We start from the raw sequence: 21,020 nt of genomic DNA, 5'->3' as shown, positions 1-21,020 counted from the left end.
ATGTGTGTGTGTGCGAGTGTATACCCGTCCTTTTTTCCCCCTAAGGTAAGTCTTTCCGCTCCCGGGATTGGAATGACTCCTTACCCTCTCCCTTAAAACCCAAATCCTTTCGTCTTTCCCTCTCCTTCCCTCTTTCCTGATGAGGCAACAGTTTGTTGCGAAAGCTTGAATTTTGTGTGTATGTTTGTGTTTGTCTATCGACGTGCCAGCACTTTCGTTTGGTAAGTCACATCATCTTTGTTTTTAGATATATTTTTCCCATGTGGAATGTTTCCCTCTATTAATATCTAACTTAGTTTGTCTCTTCAGTATACACTGCCCAAAAGAATTAGGGGAACATAACTTTGGACATCTGCCATGCTCCATTGATCAATAATTGAGGACAAAATATGTTACCTCATTGTACTTCTATCTTTCACAAATTAAGTAGGCAACAAAATGTCATTTCATCCTCGTTCATTTACACATCAAAAACTGAAATGTCTGATGGGCATCAAAAGAAATTGGAAACAATCATTCTTACTGTAGTCCCATCTACTTTTCATTTAACTTTGAGAGATTCAGAAATATGTAAGCCCTCTGTGAGCATTTATCACTGCCTGACACCTATCTGGCCCACTCCATATAAGCCTATGGAGGGCCCCCATTAGTATCAATTCCCATTCTTCATTGAGTGATCTTGAAGAGTTCTTGAAGTGAAGTTTCTGGCTGAACAGGATCACGAAGAATATGTTGGGCTAACATGTCTTACACCTGCTCAGTGGGGTTTAGGTTGGGACTCAGTGTTTGCCATTCCATTACTTCAATGTCCAGGCTTCACAAGACATCCCTGACAATCAATATGCGCCACACAGAACCTGGTATTATCATGCATAAGAAAAAATTCACCATATGCAGCAGCCACCGGCAACATGGTCAAACAGGATCTGTTCGATTTATTGCATGGTGGTAAGGTGACTGTGAATGACAACATCCATACAGCTCTCAACACTGATGCCACCCCACACCATCCCAGAACTTAAGCCGAATCTGTCGATTTCCTGGATGACATCTGGTGGGCACTGCTTAGCTTGGCATCTCCACACATAAACTTGGCCATTACCGTACATCAGAGGAAATCTGTTTGTGAATAACACATTTCACCAGTCATGAAGTTGCCAGTGGACATGGGAAAGGCGGAATTGAAGGCATGCTGCGAGATGATGTCACGTCAAGGGGTGTACTCAAACAGGACGTGTGGGTAGTAAGGTCCTGTCTTGTAATCTATTCCTTATAGTACGATTGAACACTGTGGCTCCAGTGGCTCTTCTGAGATCATCTTGCAGCATTCTGGCAGTAGCTGTACTATGCCACAATGCAAAATTGGCTGAATATCAGTCTTCATGTGGGGTTGTATTGCGTTGGCGAACTTGTCCAACTTCCCTTGTGTATTGACCAGTATCTCTGTAGCACATCCAAAACCTGTACATGACAGGCGAAGGGACATTGGCATATGCAGCAACATGATGGAAAATCCATCCTTCTTGGATCAAACAGACTGCTCTTGCAAGATGCACTGCATTAAGATGTTGCACTGTATGTGCTTGGTTGAATACAATATCCACTAATGGCAACTGCCGTTGTGTACCTTACTAGGGAGCACTGGGACACCAGCACTCACTTCCTTTTGAGTGGTTATCTAACACTGTCATGCTAACACAGCTGACAGATGGTGAATGACTTTAGTTGCTGCGTACATTGAAAGCAAATATTTCACACTGTGCAATAAGACCACAAGTATCGCCTGTATCAAAATAGACTTAACGTACTGGACATTCATACATGTGTTCCCCAAATTCTTTTGAGCAGTTTTAGGATGACATCTCCAATGCGGTCTGTCAGAACTGAATTAATTATCCTTCTGTACCAGTATGGTATACCATACTGTATAAGAATGGAAAAAAATTCAGTCCAGTCCACATGATCAAAAAGTCTTCTGAATGTACGAATGCAGTATATGCTTTTTTGTTTTCCCTGTATCTGCCTTCTATTATTAGCTGCAGTGCTGAAGTAGCTTCTTAAGTGCCTCTACTTCTCCTAAAACCAAACTGCTCTTCTCATAATCTACTATCAGATCTCTCATCTACGCTTTGATAAAGTGCTGCTGAGTATTTTTGGCCCATGCACTGCACTGAACTTAAAGTTAGCGCGTGGCCGCTGCCCTGTAGACTGCTACATATTCTTGGTGATTTACTGCAGTTTATGTACTTCCCCACATCACAATACTTTAATTTATTCTTTTGTTTTCATTTTTGGTACACAATAAATTTTCTTTTAGATGTTTCATATGCATCCTGTTTATTCTTCATTTTTTGTGAGTTTGGTAATGTACGATGCCAATGTTCTGTTACCTGATATTTCCCAGTTAAACCTGTAATCTATTCCTTTTTATGTTAAGGATTAGAGTTCAGAATTAGGGTATTTCTATACTTTCTATTTGTAAGTCTGACATCAGGCATTCATTCCTAATAAAGTTTGAAAGGGCCATACAAGTGTCATTCACTTAGTCACTATAAACACATCAAGCAAAAGTCAGGTAGCCTAAAGCAGAACAGAACTCAGCAAGTGGTGACCCCCATTGTGATCAGTGGTATCTCATTCGAATCGAGTGATGGCTGATGAATGAATAGTATCGAGAATAGCCGAATAGTATTGAGAATAGCAATGTGCCTGCCACTATTCTGGCTGAATAATCCTGTCCTTTGGTTCAAGCAAACAGAAGCAAGTTCCACTCCCCACCTCCCCTTTGCAGGGATAACTAAGTTCGCATTCACAGTAAGCTGACTCAACAATCGATTCGTCGCTGAGGTGCAAGATATAAATTATGGCACCACTGGAGACGGACTCCTATCCCAAACTCAAGTAAGAATTGATTCAATGAGTGACCACATCAAAAGAGGAACATATATGGCAAGTTCTTACTCAAGAAAATATGGTCGATAGAAAGCCATTCCAATTTCTGAGATGCCTATGCAGTAAGGTCAACGCAGTCGCTGTGGAGCAGTCATTTGCTGCTGCCGATAAAAGTTATAGTTGTCTCTCAGACCTATATGCTGATGGATGCCATGGCGAAGCTGGCCAAACAAATATGAGATGCAATCGCACCTGCATAGATCAGCACAGTCGCAGCACTTGACAACAGTGCAATGCAATCTCTGCAGCAACAGTAGCACGGGCTGACCATGACTTATTTGAGGCAAAGATTGAACTATTGTGTGCCCAGGTCAGTGTGCTGTTGTCAGAGGACAGCACTATCAGTGGCAGAGATTGATACCAATGACCTTCAAGGAGTAGATCTTCTGGTGGTGTCGTGACTTTCAAGGCAACATACAGATTTGCTGGCACCGCTGGTGTGGTGATCAGATGAAGAAGTGTTCATCACTGTGCTCTCACCCACATACAACTGGTGGTCACTAGTAGGTGCAGCCGATTGCCAGACGTCCTCCAAGCACCTGTTTGTCACCAATAGAGGTGCCAGCATGAAATTCTTAGTAGATACGGGGCCAGATCCAAACAGCCTGCTTCAAATGTCCAGGCATCTTTGCCTGCCATCAACTGCCTTCCGTCTGATGGTGATCAACAGCCAATCAGTCGTGACATACAGTGGATGGAACTAAACCTTGAACTGTACCATTCATAGGTGTGGGACTGCACGGTCATGGGTGTCACTGAGGTGAGAGCAGACCTCATGGCACACTACTGACTACTTGCAGACATTGCAAATGCTTGCTTAGCAATCACTAGTTTCCACCACAGCGCAGCAATTCTTAATGCCAAGTTGATGCAGGCTTCTGGGGGTGACTATGCAGAGTTGTTAAGCAACTACCCAAGCTTGACCAGGCCACCTGGTGCTCCTAAGCAAATACCGCATGACTAAGTGCACCACATAAAGACGGCAGATAGACCCCTTGTAGTGTGTCGGCCAAAATGTTTGGCTCCAAAGCGCTTAGGCCAAATTTGGTTCTATGTTTTATGAAGGCATAATGTGGCTGTCTACAAGTCCGTGGTCCTTAGCATTACGCTTGGTGCCAAATAAAGGTGGAAAGGTGCCCATGCAACGACTATCATGAGCTTAACCCACAACATCTACATCTACATCTACATTTATACTCTGCAAGCCACCCAAAGGTGTGTGGCGGAGGGCATTTTACGTGCCACTGTCATTACCTCCCTTTCCTGTTCCAGTCGCGTATGGTTCGCGGGAAGAACGACTGTCTGAAAGCCTCCGTGTGCGCTCTAATCTCTCTAATTTTACATTCGTGATCTCCTCGGGAGGTATAAGTAGGGGGAAGCAATATATTCGATACCTCATCCAGAAACGCACCCTCTCGAAACCTGGCGAATCAGTGCCTGACAGATACACTGTACCATTTTTGAGGGTTTATAATTGTGTGTTACTTGGTTCCTGTGTATTCACTGTTCTGGAGCATTTTCAGGCATATATTCAGATACCAGTAGCCATGGAACATGTACTCAAGGCTGCCATAATAATGCCTTTTGGGTAATTTGGAAGCATTTTGATGACTTTTGGGTTATGCAACACCACTCAAACTTGGCAAAGATGTATAGACTCCATCCTCCAAAGGCTACCATACTGCCTTGCATATATTGATGATGTCCTAGTGTTCTCCGCCAACTCGGAACAGTGTCGACAACATCTGCAGGAGTGACTGGGTTATATGGAGTCATCCTGAATGTTGTCAAGTGTGTCTTTGGGCAGCCAGAGATGACGTTCCTTGACCATAAGATCTCTGCTGCAGGATCCCTTCATCGGCCTGAGAAGGTGGACACGGTACTGCTGCTAGCCTGGCCAACAGCAGTCAAAGATTCTTGAGTATGATAAACTTCTGTGGACGAAACATTCCTCGTGCTGCAGAGTTACAGGAACCTTTATGGTGGCACTATCGGGCTCAAAAGTTAGTAGCAAGTCTGTGGTGAAGTGGATAGGCAATATGTGTTTTGTGTGTGAGATAGTAAAGAAGAGCCGGGCCAATACAGCAGTTCTGGCACATCCATGGTTTGACGCACCACTAGCTGTAGTGATGGGTGTGTGAGCCATATAGCTGTCAGTGGAGCGCTACAGCACAAGAACAATGGTCGGATAATGCCTGGCAACCACTGGCACACTCTCCACAACAACTGTCGCACTTGCAGAGGAAATGGAGCACGCACAAATGTGAGCTCCTGGCTGTTTGGAAAAAATGGAAATGAAGTCCCATGCTTCTTTACAGAGCGTAGGGGAACGATGCGGGAGACCCGCACCGCCTTACTAGGCAAGGTCCTAATGGAGGTGGTTTGCCGTTGCCTTCCTCCGACCATAATGGGGATGAATGATGATGATGAAGACGACACATCACCACCCAGTCATCTCGGGGCAGGAAAAATCCCTGACCCCGCCGGGAATCGAACCCGAGACCCCGTGCTCGGGAAGCGAGAACGCTACCGCAAGACCACGAGGCTGTTTACCTGGTAGTAAAATGCTTTTGTCCTCAAGTCAAAGCATGAGTGCTCACAATTTATACAAACCACAAGCCATTGATGTTTGCATTCTGGTGGAACAGTGCCAAGTGTTCACCCAGACAGTTTAACCACTTGGGAGTTCATGCCTCAATTCACAAGAGGCATTAAGCACATAGCTGGAATCAACAATCTCATCACGGATTGTCTATTGCGTGTTAACAGTGTCTCCAATTCAATAGATTTTTCCACACTTGCACATGTGCAGTGAGAAGATGATAAATTCCTTATGTAAGTCAGCAATGTTACATCAGCATTGAAGCTACAGCTGATTGACATTCCAGGGGAAAGAATGCAACTGTACTGCAATGTCTCTCATGGCTGACCTTGTCCATTTTTCTGTCACCAGTGTTCAGAAGGCAATCTTTTAACACTGTCCATGAGTTGTGCCATCTAGGGGTGCATCCAACAATTTGTGTAGCATCTAAGCGTTTTGTGTGGCTAGGCGTGCAGAAAGACTGTGAGGAATGGGTCAGATCTTGTCTCAAGTGTCAACACTGCAAGATTACCCACCATATCCAAGTCCTAATCGCAGACTTCACAGATACCACCACTCACTTTGCCCATGTACATTTGGACATTGTTGAACTGCTTTGCCCATTGAATTGGCAGAGGTACTTATTAAAAGTTCACTCAGTTGGCCAAGTTTTGTTGTTATACTCACTGTAAGAACACTAGCTACCATCCGGTAAGCAATGGTATGATTAAATGCTGTCACTGTTGTTTGAAGGCAGCACTAATGTTCCTCAAAGAGATCTGGTTATCGGCACTATTTGTGGTACTATTCAGTCTGTAAACAATACTCAAGTGTGACATTGGTTCGTCAGTGGCAGAATTAGTTTATGGTGAGGCATTGTGTCTACTTGGTGATTTTGTCGACACAGACACATTAGAAACAGCCACACAAGATCAGCCAGAATCTTTGCATCAGTTGAGAGGGTATGTTTCCAGGATCCATCCTTTGGAAGCCTCACAGCATGGCGCACCACCCTCCTTCGCGCACCAAGATCTGGAACATTGTACGCAAGTTTGCTCTACACTGCACGCCCCATATTCTGGCCTGTATAAAGTTCTCCAATGACATACCCAAACAGTGGACATTCTGGAGAACAAGAAGGCTACAAGTATTTCATTGAACCATGTTAAATCAGCATATGTCTTCCACAATACTCCACTGACAGTGGCTCGACAGAGGCATCCACCCACCTCAGATCAAGACACTATATCATAAGCTCCGCCACTACAGCATCCGTCTACTAATGCAGCTCCTCCTCTGATGCTGATGACTCATTCTGACTGCCAGGTGTGTTTCTCGGCATGATTAGTCAATGCCAACACTTTGCTTCCGCCTAGGGGACTGATGTAGTGCCCTACACATCAGCCGCCTTGCATTAACTACTGCACGGAGCAGTGCAGTCTTCTTAGTAAGTGAATTGCAGCTGTCTGAACAGTTCTGCTCCCAGCCACCATGGGTACTGTGTTTTTTATGTTTCTATATGCTTTCTGTTTATTCTTTGTTTCTTGTGAATTTGTTAGTAATGTATGCTCCTTGCCAATGCTCTGTTAATCTGCTGTTACCAAGTTATAGCCTGTAATCAATTCCTTTTTGTCAAGGATTAGATTTCCAAATTATGCCATTTCTATCCTGTCTGTTAATAAGAGTAATGTCGGGTGTACATTCCTAATAAAGTTTCAAGGAGTCAATACAAGTGTTGTTCACTTGCTATGAACTCACTAAGCAAAAGTCGGTTAGCCAAAAGTAGTGCTCAACACGACACACATATAAAAAGATAAGTTCTAGGAGAACTTAATTTACTCAAGGCAACAGAGTAATACTGGTATAGTTTTGAATCTTTTTTAGTAGACTTGTATTCGGTATTTCATATGTGATGCAGTAGTTTCCACTGCCAAGAATATTTCTGTATCTTCTGTTCACCCAAAAAACATAATTTACACCTGTAAGTAGACTGTTTTACCTGTGACCTAGACTTGTATGTTTACTGTCTGTTGGGTGGGGGGTGGGGGGGGGAGACATTTATTTCTTAATAAAAAGGAAGTTAATGATTGTTTCTTACAATGGATTTTAAAGTTTCTGTACAGGTACTTGTTCTCTTTTCGTAAAATGTTTGAAGTATTTTTTTAAAATTATAGTGGCATTGTTGTGGTGCGATACCTATTTTCCAGCCTCCTGCAAATAGCACCACAGTCTTAGTGATATTATCAAAGGCACAGTTTTACAAATAGTTAATCTAAGTTTTTAATTTGAAACTAAATATTATATACTTATTAATTGTTTAAGGTGCTGACAAACTTTGATTTTAATAAGAAACATAAGAAGGTATCCATGAAACCTCTGGACTTCACATGCATTTTAAGAGTGTCCAAAGGCCAGTTGCAGGAGAATGGATTTAAAGATGCAGTCATAGAAAACATTTACAAACTACTCCTTCAGTATATGGCAAATGAATCTCACAGCATTGCATTCCCAGATATGACTGTTCCAGCAGTGATTCAGGTAAATATTATTTCTCAGTTCTCTCTTCAGTATATTATCTTAGTCTGATATGAAAGAGTCTTTGTGTTACCATTATCTTACTAATTCGCACCCCATTGAACGACAGACCTTTCCAAGGTGAGGTGGCTTATGGGTTGCAACAATATTGTAGTTGTACGGTAGGTGTAACCACAATGTAAGTATATCTGTGGAGAGGCCAGATTAACCCATGGTTCCTGAAGAGGGGTGGCAGTCTTTTCAGTAACTGCAGAGGCAACAGTTCGGATAACTGACTGATCTGGCCTTGCATCATTGGCCAATGTGACCTTGCTGTGCTGGTACATGGAATGGCTGAAAGCTTTCCAGAGAGTATGTAGGTCTACTTTGTAATATAGTGATGGTGGTAAAATAATCCCCAATTTGGATCTCTGTATGGGGACTGGTCAGGTGGAGTGATTACTAGAAAACACAAAACTGGCATTCTACGGGGTGGAACATGGAATGTTTGGTCCCTTGACTGGGAAGGTGGGTGAGAGAATTTCAAAAGGAGAATGGATATGATGAACTTAGTTGTAGTGGGAATTAGTGAATTCCAGCAACAAGAACAACAGGACTTTTGGTCACGTCAATACAGAGTTATCAACACATAATCAAGTAGGGGTAATGCAGGAGTAGTCATAATAATAAAAAGAAAATAGCAATATCGTTAAGATACTATGAACAACATAGTGAACACACAATCATAGTTGAGATAGACATGAAGCCAACACCTACCACCTTGGGAGAAGGTTATATACCAGCTAGCTCCACAGATGAAAAAAAGAGATTGAGAGAATGTATGATGAGACAAAAGAAATTTTTCAAATAAATAATGGAGATAAAAATTTGTTGTAGGGGACTGATATTCGATAGGAGGAAAAGGAAGAGTAGGAAAAATAGTAGAACTGGACTGGGGCAGAATTTTACACAAATCATAATTGAATAATCACCAATGCTTGGTTTAAGATTGATGGAAGAAGGTTGTATACTTACTGGCAAGCTTTTGATTGATTATAAGACAGAGAGTTTTACATTACAAGACATTTCCAGCAAAAAAAAAAAAAAAAAAAAAAAAAAAGAAAATGTGGCCTCTGGTCCTAACTTATTGATCGTGTACTGCAGATTAAATCTGAAGAAATTTCAGAAAGGTGGGAAATTAAGGAGATGAGACCTGGATAAATTGAAACAACTGGGGGTAGTTGAGAGTTTCAGATGGAACATTAGGCAATGTTGAATGGAAGCAGAGGAAAGGAATACAACAGAAGATAAATGGGTAGCTTTGAGAGCAGAAATAGTGAAGCAGAAAAAAGTGTATACAAACAGCTAAGAATGAAATTGACAGAAATAGGAAAATGGGTAGAGGGCAATGAAAGGCAGTAGAAACATGGATGACTATGGAAAAAATAGATACTGCCTACAGGAAAAGTAAAGAGGTCATTGGAGAAAAGAGAAGTAGCTCTGTTGATGTTAAGAGTTTAGGTGACAGACACTACTAAGCAAAGAAGGAAAAGCTAAAATGTGGAAGGAATAAATAGAGGTTCTTATAAGACAAGACGACTTGATGACAATATTATATAAAGGGACCAGTAAGTGAAAATGAGATTGGAAATAAATACAGTGAGAAGTATGTGACAGACCACTGGAAGGCCCAAGCTGAAACAAGGCACCTGTAGTAGATGACATTCCCTCAAAATTATTGACATTCTTTGGAAAGTTAGCTGTGACAAAACTATTCCACCTGGTGTGCAAGAGGTATGAGACAGTGGAAATACCCCCAGACTTCAAGAAGATTGTAATACTTCCAGTTTGAAAGCAGTCAGGTGCTGACAGTTGTGAATACTACCAAACAAGCCGTTTAATAAGTCATGGTTGCAAAATATGGACATGGTTATTTACAGAAGAACTGGAAATCTTGTTTATAACCACCTTCTGGAAAATAACTTTGGGCTCTGGAGAAATGTATGAACACGTCAATACTGACCCTATGTCTTACCTTAGAAGATAGATTGAAGAAAGGTGAACCCATATTTATATAATTTGAAGATATGGAGAATGCTTTTAACAATGTTCGCAGGCAAGTGCTCTACCAACTGAGCTACCCAAGCACGACTCACGCCCCGTCCCCACAGCTTTAATTCCACCAGTACCTTGTCTCCTACCTTCCAAACTTCACAGAAGCTCTCCTGCGAACTTTGCAGAACTAGCACTCCTGGAAGAAAGGATATTGTGGAGATGTGGCTTAGCCACAGCTTGGGGGTTGTTTCTAGTACGAAATTTTCACTGTACAGCAGAGTGTGCGCTGATATGAAACTTCCTGGCACACTCTTCGAAATTTTGGAGGTATAAGAACAAGGTACCTTTGGCTTGACATATGTGAGCAGCCCATAGTGGCTTGCCTTGCATTTATTATTTTTTTAAAAATTTTTTGTGGCTAATACTTTATCGCTTGATTTTATTTTATATGCGACATGCCAATTTGAATGTTTAATTTCTGATGAAGGCACTCAAAGAAGTGCCGAAACCAGGTCAAAAGACTTAATTTTTGTGACCGAGGGCTTTAATTGCTTTAACTTCGTACTTATGTGCCTAACATCACATCAAATCATGCATTGTTAACTGGGAATACTCACGTGTCAGAAAAATAGTATTATTGCTAATGTCACAAATGTCGTGCACCCCAAACTCACACTCCATAGAACCTCCCAGCTCAACCACCCATTTGCAGAGTATAGTGCTCAATGCTCTGCACTTTGTGAACAGATAATCACAACTCATGCCATTGCATAATCTGCCCCCACCCCCTTCCCCCTGGCTCTTGATCTCTGAGCACAAATTAGTTTCTGTGAACTAGCCTTAGACATACCGTATTGTACAGACTATTAGACACAGTTTTTTTCTTCAAAAAATTGCCTCCAAAATGCAGGTGTATCTTATACTTGAAATTAATATAAAAAATGCAGTGTTTTAATTTAAAATTCCTTTCATTCTTAAAAATGGTCATATGTTCGATGTCGCGAGAAACCTGCCTGTATGGGATTCAAATGGCAGCAGCAGTGCACCTGTGCAACGAATATGAGTTGCGGGAATTCACAAGCTTGCTAACACTGTCTCCCTCCTAACCTGCCATCATAAAACAGAACACTGTCTAGCCTGCGACGCATCATTGCAGTCTACAGTGCCAGGAACTTGAACTGAAAGTGAATTTTTTTATCAGTAATAGTACAATACTTTTGTTAGTAGCTAACGGCAATGTAGGAAAGGACAGATTGCTACTTAGTGTGAACAAGACACGTCAAGTTGCAGAAAGGCAGAATAAAAGACACTTACATAAAGCTTTCGGCTACAACCTTCATCAGCAAAAGAGAAACAAGCATCATTTGCACAAACAAGCAACCACGTATATGACTGCCAACTCCAGCATATCAGATCGGAATGCCAGTATAAAATCAAACAAGTGTGTCAGTGGATAAAACAGTTGTGGTCTAGAGTGAGAGAAGACATTATTATTAAATCTTTCAAGAAGTGCGACATAAGTAATGCTCTCGATGCCAGTGAAGACTTTCTTATATATGAAGAGAACAATGGTGACGATGAAGTCGAAGTCTGGATTGGTTCGGGAAGTGTGATCGGGCAGCCGAAGTGGTTAAGGCGTCTGCTCGCAGTAAGGAGGAAATCCAGATTCAAGTTTTCATTCATCAAATTTTCATTTGTCACAAACAGCTGATGTCAATCTAGATGCACAAAATGCGAGTCCATTTATAATATGGTGTATTATTTCATCCTCAGTGTCTGTTGTGTCCCTATGTTGGTATTGCGTTCTTACCTAGTATCACATGAATAAGTCCCTTAATTTGAAAAATCTGATGATGTTGCATAAAGCAGAGGAGGACTGTCCCCTTATATGAAAAGATCCTATAAATTTTCTCATAGAAACAATTCTGTAAAGAATGTGACCGTTTAGAAAACACGTGCTAAATTAAGTCTGTTTATTTAGAGTAAAATCGATGAAAGATGAGAATTATATTATTTTTGTGGGCTGTGATAAGCATTTCTTGTCCTAGAAAATGTTGAGTTACTGCCTGATATATGCATAATGTTTTCATGTTGAGTTACTGCTTGATATATGCATAGTGTTTTCTTTTATGTGCAGATAAAAATGTTTCTGAAGAATTGTAAAAATCCCAATTATTGCAAGAAAATGAAACAAATTTTAGAAAAGATAGAAGAAAATGCACACTATATTGAAGAGGAACGAAAGAAAGTATCATTTGCACTGTCTGACAAAAAAGCAGTAAGTGCTTGGGAAAATGGTATAAAATTGCAAGGTACGCCTTTAGCAAAATTTTATACCAGCTGGAACAAAATGAACATACAGCAGCTAGCTAAGAAAGCAACAGATAATGTAAAGGTATGTTATGTTTTTCACATTATTGGAAATACCTTTTCTGGTGAAAACTTTACATGTCCTAAAAATTGATGTGTGTAGGCTAAATACATGATAGCAGTTTAATAATATCATTTCTTTATTAGGAACTCTTTATTAATTTGTAGCACATGACGTGTCATTTATTATCAGTATGCTAATGTTATTAGGAACATAAAGTTCAGCTTTTCATCATCTTTGGAGTGTTACATGCGGAAAATCTATAATGGTTAGTTTGAAAATGAAACAATCTTTGATTGTTGTCAATTCATCATCATTTTTTGGTATTCTTATAATTGCTGTTTTTCATTTGGCATTTCAGTATGCATGTAATATTGTCTGAAAAGCTAGATAGCAGGTGGTTTTTGGACATGTTACTCAAGTTCAGTCATGTCTTTAAGAATTTAGGTCACGTGGTTGAGCATAGTCTTTGTAGCTTGCTCTCTATTATAAGAAAAACTAGTTTTTCAGATCACAATTTTTATGACATCATATCTCCTGAACTGGATTTGTCGTAAAATAATATAATTGTGTATGTACATTTGGTAGTACGTGTGGATACTGTCTGCAAAGTGTGTTGCAAGAAAAGTTAATAGTACAGAAGTAATAAATTCAAATGTTGTGCCTGATTCTGGAGTTTGACTGTATGAAGAGCGAAAACGTAGTAAGCAAGAACAGCGAAAATGTAGTAAGCGATAAACTGTCTTTCTTCCGTTATTTTTTGGGGGAGGGGGTATGTCAGTGCAAAAAAAGTATTTAAAAAATTTGAAATTAAGTGTAAAGTCTGTTGGAAGTCACCAAGTGCTCTTCTTCTCAAATACTGAATAAATATGGGCTGCGTAATTTGTGCACAATGAGTTAACCTGCCTCAAGACAAATACACAGTTTCCAACTTTAATACTGTTTGTGCTACACCTTTAACATAAGATCGTAGCTCTTAATGAGTAGATTGTGGCAGCATCCTAATTTTTTAAATTAAGAATACTGAAAAGCAAATTTTTGTTGCTCCTGGAAGCCATTGGATAGGCAACTTGCAACCCGAACTAGATAGACATTTTATCTGGTTTGTAATATAGATGTTTTTATCTTTTATAACCGTATTTAACTGCACTTGGATGTTGGATGCACTTGGATGTTGGATAGAGGATTTTGACATTTCTCTTTAGGTGACTGGCATGGATTAGTTAGCTCAGTAACAGGTGAAATGCATTTCCAGTACTAAGTTGTAGTGTGGTTCTGATTATGTGTGAAACTGTATGATCAAATATTCTATAATTTGAACAGCAAGCTGATAGTCTGATTCTGTTATGATTTTCTAGAGGGATTATCTTCTAAATTCTCATCTGTCAAGTGCCTCTGTTAATATAAAACATCCAAACTGCAATTTAATGTTATTTCTATTAACTTGACTCGCAAGAAGTGTACTAAAAGCTTTACAGAATCGACTAGTAACAGAATTTTCTACCTACATTTGTAAATTTCTTTACACCACAAAAGTTAACAACTTTTGTGTTTTGTTTGCATTATTATATTTGATTCTTTTATATTTTGCTGTGGCATCAAATTTCAGCTTGGAGATTACAACATCCCAGTTATAAAGAAGCCAGTTAAATCCACAGCAGGCGACGATGATGGTCCTGTGGAGCTGTTTCCATCCGACGAATCTGATGCAGATGAATTCTTTGGGTAAGAAGGCTTTGGGCTATACCTCCTGTACTGATTTTCCCTGCAGTTCCTGTTTGTTAGTCCTTGCTTGTTGCTGTGAATGTCCGTCCCTACATATTAACATCTGCTTCCTTTCCTAGCATCTTCCTGAACTCAGACCCACCATCTTATTTATAATAATTTTGACTAACCAAATCCTGATCCTTAATTATTTCTCCTCCAAAGTCCAATTTTACAAACAAATCAACAGAACTGCCATGAATACTCACAAGACACCTTCCATTACCATACCGCGGTCGAGAGTCATTGATATCTTGATGGTCTGTGTGCATGATGAGAACAGCCCCTGCTTATTTCTCTAGAACTTCAGCATCCATTTCCAGATTCGCTTCACGTGGCCATGCCTAATTAAATGAGCCTTCACCTTCCATACTGTACCATAAAATTTCTCTATCGACATAGAGTTCACCGACCACTTTGATAGTTATTATTTGCGTCAAATCAAAACGTTGTCCCTCTGTGGTTTGAGGTCTGTGCAGATGTGGATATCCGTAGCAATAACTGCTTCGCAGATAAGAATATGTAACAGTGCAAGCATCTGCAGGTATACCTTCAGATATCCACAATAATAATGACTTTGTGGTTAAAATTAAAAGGACAAAGTTAGTTTTGCAATTTTTTGCTATGTATATTATATGCTATCAGTGATAATGATGATAATTATTTTTGTTTTCCACCACTATTATTACCCGTTTAGTGTGGAATGTCCCGTTGTTGGCTTCAATGTGCAGTGTCCTGGAAAGGGTAGATGTGTTGTTGATGTCTGCAAGGGCTAAAGATGCTGACATGCCCTTTTTTTTATTTTGTGCACATTTACACATGCATCATGTTGCTGCCATACCAGCAGCTGGCTGATACTGTTGTAATTTATGTCTCACTTAAAGTAAAAGAGGTCACATAAGCAATTTCAATTGCCAAAATTTGTCAAAAAGCTATACGAAAACTCTTTGAGGTAATGTTTGCTTCATGGCATGCTCCTGATTGTGTGTCACATAACACACACATAATATTATGAAAAAGAAAGTTGCTGCTCACCCTATAGCGGAGATGGTGAGTTGCAGATAGGTACAACAAAAAGACTGTCACAATATAAGCTTTTGGCCACCAAGGCCTTTGTAGAAGATGGACAACAAACACACATACACAAATGCAGCTCACACACACAACTGCAGCCTCTGGCAGCTGAAACCACACTGTGAGCAACAGCAGTAGTGCATGGTGGGAATTGCAACTTGGTGGGGTAAGGACAAAGAGGAATCTGGGGCGGGGAGGGGGAGGGATAGCAGGAAAGGGCTGGGGGATAGGAAGAACTGCTGAGGAGCACACAAGGATGAGAGGGAGAGAGGGTAGGGCAGTAAGGTACAGTCTGGACGTTAGATGAAGGGCAGGGAAGGGGGGGAGGGGAGGTTTCAGAAAAGGACAGAATTAAAGAGACCGGGTGCATTGATGGAATGAGGGTTGTTTAGTGCTGGAATGAGGACAGGGAAGGGGCTGGATTGGTGAGAAAAATGACTAACGAAGGTTGAGGCCAGGAGAGTTACAGGAACGTAGGGTATATTGCAGGGTGGGCTCCTACCTGTGCGGTTCAGAACCTGGTGTTGGCGGGAAGGATCTATATGGAACAGGCTGTGAAGCAGTCATTGAAATAAAGGATGTTATGTTGGGCAGTGTGCTCAGCAACAGGGTGGTCCACTTGCTTTTTGGCCACAGTTTGTCAGTGGCCATTTGTGCAGACAGACAGCTTGTTGGTTGTCATGCCCACATATAATGCAGCATAGTGGTTATATCTTAGCTTGTATATTACATAACTGGTTTCACAGGTAGCCCTGCCTTTGATGGGGTCGGTTATGTTAATGACAGGACTGGAGTAGGTTGTGATGGGAGGATGTGTGGGACAGGTCTTGCATCCAAGGTCTATCACAGGAATGTGAGCCATGAGGTAAGGGGCTGGGAGCAGGGGTTGTGTAGGGATGGACGAGTATATTGTGTAGGTTCGGTTGATGGCAGAATACCACTGTGGAGGGGTGGGAAGGATAGACCTCCCAAAGTCTCACCGTCCAACCACAGAGAAGCATTCCCCCGTAACTGAGTATCACTCAGGACTGGAACAACTGAATTACATTCTCTGTGAGGGTTTCAACTACCTCTCATCATGGCCTGAAATGAGAAATGCCCTGCCCTCTATCGTTTCCACTCCTCCCACAGTGGTATTCCGCCGTCCACCAAATCTACACAATACTCATCCGTTCCTACACAACCCCTGCTCCCAGCCCCTTAACTCATGGCTCCTATCACTGTAATAGACCTAGATGTAACCACTATGCTGCATTATATGTGGGCGTGACAACCAACAAGCTGTCAGTCCGCACGAATGGCCACCAACGAACTGTGGCCAAGAAACAAGTGGACCACCCTGTTGCTGAGTACACTGCCCAACATGACACCCTTCATTTCAATGACTGCTTCACAGCCTGTGCCATATGGATCCTTCCCACCACCACCATGTTTTCTGAACTGCACAGGTGGGAGCTCTCCCTGCAATATATCCTACGTTCCTGTAACTCTCCTGGCTCTCACCCATCCAGTCCCTGTTCCCATTCCAGCACTACACACACCGAGTGAGGTGGCGCAGTGGTTAGACACTGGACTCGCATTCGGGAGGACGACGGTTCAATCCTGCGTCCAGCCATCCTGATTTAGGTTTTCCGTGATTTCCCTAAATCGCTCCAGGCAAATGCCGGGATGGTTCCTTTCAAAGGGCACGGCCGACTTCCTTCCCCGTCCTTCCCTAATCCGATGAGACCGATGACCTCGCTGTCTGGTCTCCTTCCCCGAAACAACCAACCAGCACTACACAGCCCTCATTCCACCAATGCACCCAGTCTTTTTACTTCTCTCCTTCTACGCACACGACTCAGCATCTGCACTATATGTAGCAACTTTCCTTTTCCTATATTATTACTTATTAACCTAACAAATGTAGTAACACAATTCAACATCATGACGACTTAATTTACATTTGATAAATAAACAACATTACTAACTCTAACAATATGCAATATGTTAAGGCTTCATTTGACTTACCAGTGTAGCGGAAATGTTCCACAGAAAGCATAATAAAATTCTTGTCATCAATTAGAACAGAAAGTTGTAAATTACAAAACATATCAAAAATATGACAGGCTATGTTTTATTAAAAAGTGTTCTTGATCGACCGCAACTTTCTTAGTAAGCGGAATGTAAATTACTGGGACTGACTTCAGCTAACAAAAATTTAGGTCAGGGCATTGCTACCATCAGACCTCTAATGTACCGAATGGGTTTAAATGCTTTGACACCCTAAATGTAAGGCAAACCTCTGTTATGAGGAGGCTTATTGATCACTATTTTATGGAATTATAAATTGTTTTACCAGTATACACACATGACCGCCAACTGCAGCATCTTGGGCCATAATGCAACTATCAATTGGGATGCAAGCAGCAATCTGGATGGAGTGGGGAAAGGGAATGGGTAGTAGTGTACATGGCATAGTCCATATCAATTCAGGCAGGCTAGGAAAAAATTATACCTTTGTAGTCTCAGATGATACTGAATTTAGCATATGTTAAAGTGAAGGACTAAGTAAGAAACACGATTTTTTTTTTCCTTAAAAAAAAACTGCTCTGAGATACAGCCTTCCAAAGATGACACTGCACATACCATTTTGAAGATGCGAATTTTGGAAAAAAATTTAAAATGCTGTATTTCTGGAACAGTGCTAGATTTATTTATTTTTTTAATTTGAAAGCTAATTGCTTTATGATTACAAAGACATCCTCCATTTGGACTTACCTGTCAAAGTTCTTTTACTATAGTGTTCTGAACTTTTTTATAATTTATGGAAAAAGAATTTTCAAAAATACCAATCCATAAAATTTTAATTTTTTGTCTGTTGATTAGTACCATATAGTTCTACATTCCCTGAAAAGAAGAGCTTCCACTTTTAGGTTGAACAGATTTTATAAACATCTGAAATTTTTGCCATACATAAAATCTGTTTTATTATCATTTAACAGGCTCATAAAAATCAAAACCTAGCCTTATTTAAAATAATTTTAGTTTTGAAAGATGAGTAAGAGACTCATTTTCAAGCATTTTAAATGGTTCCAAAATGTGTGTGAAAGGTCCAAAGACTTAAAGGTTTCAATTTATAAAACTTCTGTGCACTCTGTTTTGTACTGAAATTAGCCAGTCAATGAACTAAAAATGTGTTCTACTGCTTCAGTATCTTCCTATATCTGTTGAACCAAGAGGAACTGGAGCACTTCGAGTCTTCAAAATATTGTGAACAGGGAGTGAGCACTGATAGCGACATTGCTGTTCTTCAGCTGGAAACCTGTATCCAGCAGCTGGTCCATGTGGTAGCATAAAGTTCACTACAATGTCATTTAACTCATAACTGTTGTCTATTAGTCTCTGCAATCCATCAGTCACAGTCATACACACACACCACAAACTCCACCTTCTCAGGTTGTGAATCTGAATATTATCCTGCTGTTTCTGAGGTGTTGGCCAAATGAACGAATTTTCTTCTTTCTTGCTCTTTAAAGGGCATGCAAGGTGAGTTCACCAATCACTTTGAGTCCAAAAATGTGTCTTCTGAATTCCTTTCACAGGAATAGTTTGTTTGGACCATTCTTCTTTTTTCTGCTCACGGAATTCTTCGATTTCCTCTTCAGACAAAAGAATGAGAGCTGTGGATGTGTAAGATTTCACGACTCTCGTAAAATCCTCAGCATTCTGAATCACAGCTGTATTTGGTCTGGAAAGATTATGTTTTGTAGCATGGTGCTTCAGCAGGCCTCTTACACATCACAAGGCCCCTTCCTATGACCAACAGCACTGTATACCCCATCAGTTGGCACAAGCGACTTCCTCAATTCAGACAGCTGGTAACGATTTTTAAAATGACTAGGAGCACCATCAGAAATAATGATGATCTTCTCTGCCCCTGTTTACAGTTGAAGAATTTTATGCATTGCTAGCAAAGCACTTATAACTGCAACACTTGTGGTCTTGTTTTGAAAATGTCAATCCTGTAAAGATTGAAACCTGATCATTACTCCAATGATACCCTTGTACTTCTTATGGAATAATTACAGACCAGTTACCAGCAAAGTCACAGTGAAGCACTAAATATAGTTCTTCAGCCTGTACACACCCTTTCACTTCTGCAGTGTGGTGTTGTTGCAATTTCTTCAGATGCTGGCGTGTTACTGCTTTCACTGACCATTTACCAAGTTCGTCAATGAAACTGTCAAAGGCAACAGTTTTCTTAATTAGTTTATTTTCCTCCTATGTTCCATATGTAATTTCTGCAGAGTCACCCACTACGTCGTCCAGGCCAAGTGTCTGTAAAGACATTCCTCGCTTTCTAGGGCAGTCACCACGTTCTTGAAACAAACAAGTCTCTTGCTTTACATCACAGACTACTAATGACTTCACATGCCCAACCAAGGTGTCATATGTCACATGCTCCAGTAAGTTCTTCAAAGCTAACACACAAAGCTCCCCCTGCGAGTCCAGGGGTTAGAATAAGTCCGAACTATTCCTGCCTGTCGTAAGAGGCGACTCAAAGGAGTCTCCCACTTTTCGGCCTTCATGTGATGGTCCCCTGTAGGGTTTGACCTCCATTTATCAAAATTTTCCCGAAGAGTGAGCCAATTGGGGAAGGGTGCCGTACATGGTGCATCGTGTCCACCATGCACTGAGATCTTTCACATCCTTCGTCAATGGTGATGTGCACTTCCTCTCATTCTCCAGCTGTTGGGCGAGGTCGCCCACCTGGGTGCATTTTCTTCCATCCACTGCTCAGTATCGTTTTCTGTGCTGACAATGATAATGGATTTGTTTGCCCGTTGGCACTTGATATCCAGCATGGTAGCCATCTGTTGTGGTGGGGCTGCCATGTACCCTGTTGGTTGTAGCCCCCTGACCACACAGGGATCACTCTGCTGATGCCTGCGCCGTTAACTGTCCACATATGCCAAGGAGTAGGTGCCCGTCACCCTGGGGCATTGGAACTCCTGCAGTGGCCATCCCGCCAGGTGGCCTTCGCTGCGGCTCGGTCGAGTGGGTGGCAACTGGGCAGATGACACGCCATGAAGTGTAGTACATCATCTCTTGCTGGTGATCAACCACCAGCAGTCTGTAACCGTTCATGGGATCAATTAATTGCACAGAAATATGACCCAAAATTGTTCCCTTCCCTGGCCACACCATGGGAGGAATGCCAGGCTAAGGATAGCAGCAACGCTTATTCGCCCTGGTACCTTGTATGCACAAGAGTTGATGGCGAATCTTCCATGTCAATGAAGCCTCAGTTTTTTGTGGAGCATTTAGAGGACAAGTTTGGGGAGGTGGAGGGCTTGCCCAAATTGTCTTGAAGAAAACAGCATCCTTCGCCCAGTCACAGGCATTACTCGCTTGTGACATGTTGGGGATGTATCTGTTATCATCACGCCCCATAAGAGCCTAGATATGGTCCAGGGCATTATCCACAAGGACATTCTCTTGCAGTCTGATGACGAGCTGCTCGCCAATTTAGAGCGGCGAGTTGTTCATTTCGTCCAGCTTGTCCATCGGGGTCCGAGGAATAATCAGGTTGCCACCAGTGCCTTATTCCTGGAATTTTGAGGGTGACACATTACTCGAGAAGGTCAAGCTGTTGGTCTACTGTGTGATGTCAAGCTGTATATCCCTTCCCCGTTGCAGTGCTTTAAATGCTGGAAGTTCGGCCAT

General features: G+C 41.4%; 1 protein-coding gene across 1 annotated transcript in view; it reads left to right on the top strand.

Annotated features, from left to right (window-relative positions):
• Window positions 1-21,020, top strand: part of LOC124788150 (nucleolar complex protein 2 homolog) — a 143,188-nt gene that overhangs the window by 103,814 nt on the left and 18,354 nt on the right. Inside the window, exons 10-12 of the mRNA XM_047255300.1 lie at window positions 7,856-8,071; window positions 12,240-12,497; window positions 14,083-14,198. Of these exons, the coding sequence (XP_047111256.1) occupies window positions 7,856-8,071; window positions 12,240-12,497; window positions 14,083-14,198 (590 nt within the window). The remainder of the gene's footprint in view (window positions 1-7,855; window positions 8,072-12,239; window positions 12,498-14,082; window positions 14,199-21,020) is intronic.

This window comes from Schistocerca piceifrons, chromosome 1, assembly GCF_021461385.2.
Source record: "Schistocerca piceifrons isolate TAMUIC-IGC-003096 chromosome 1, iqSchPice1.1, whole genome shotgun sequence".
In the NCBI taxonomy this organism is placed as follows: domain Eukaryota; kingdom Metazoa; phylum Arthropoda; class Insecta; order Orthoptera; family Acrididae; genus Schistocerca; species Schistocerca piceifrons.
Note: the sequence above shows the minus strand (reverse complement) of the source record. Positions and strands in the feature narration are given on the sequence as shown.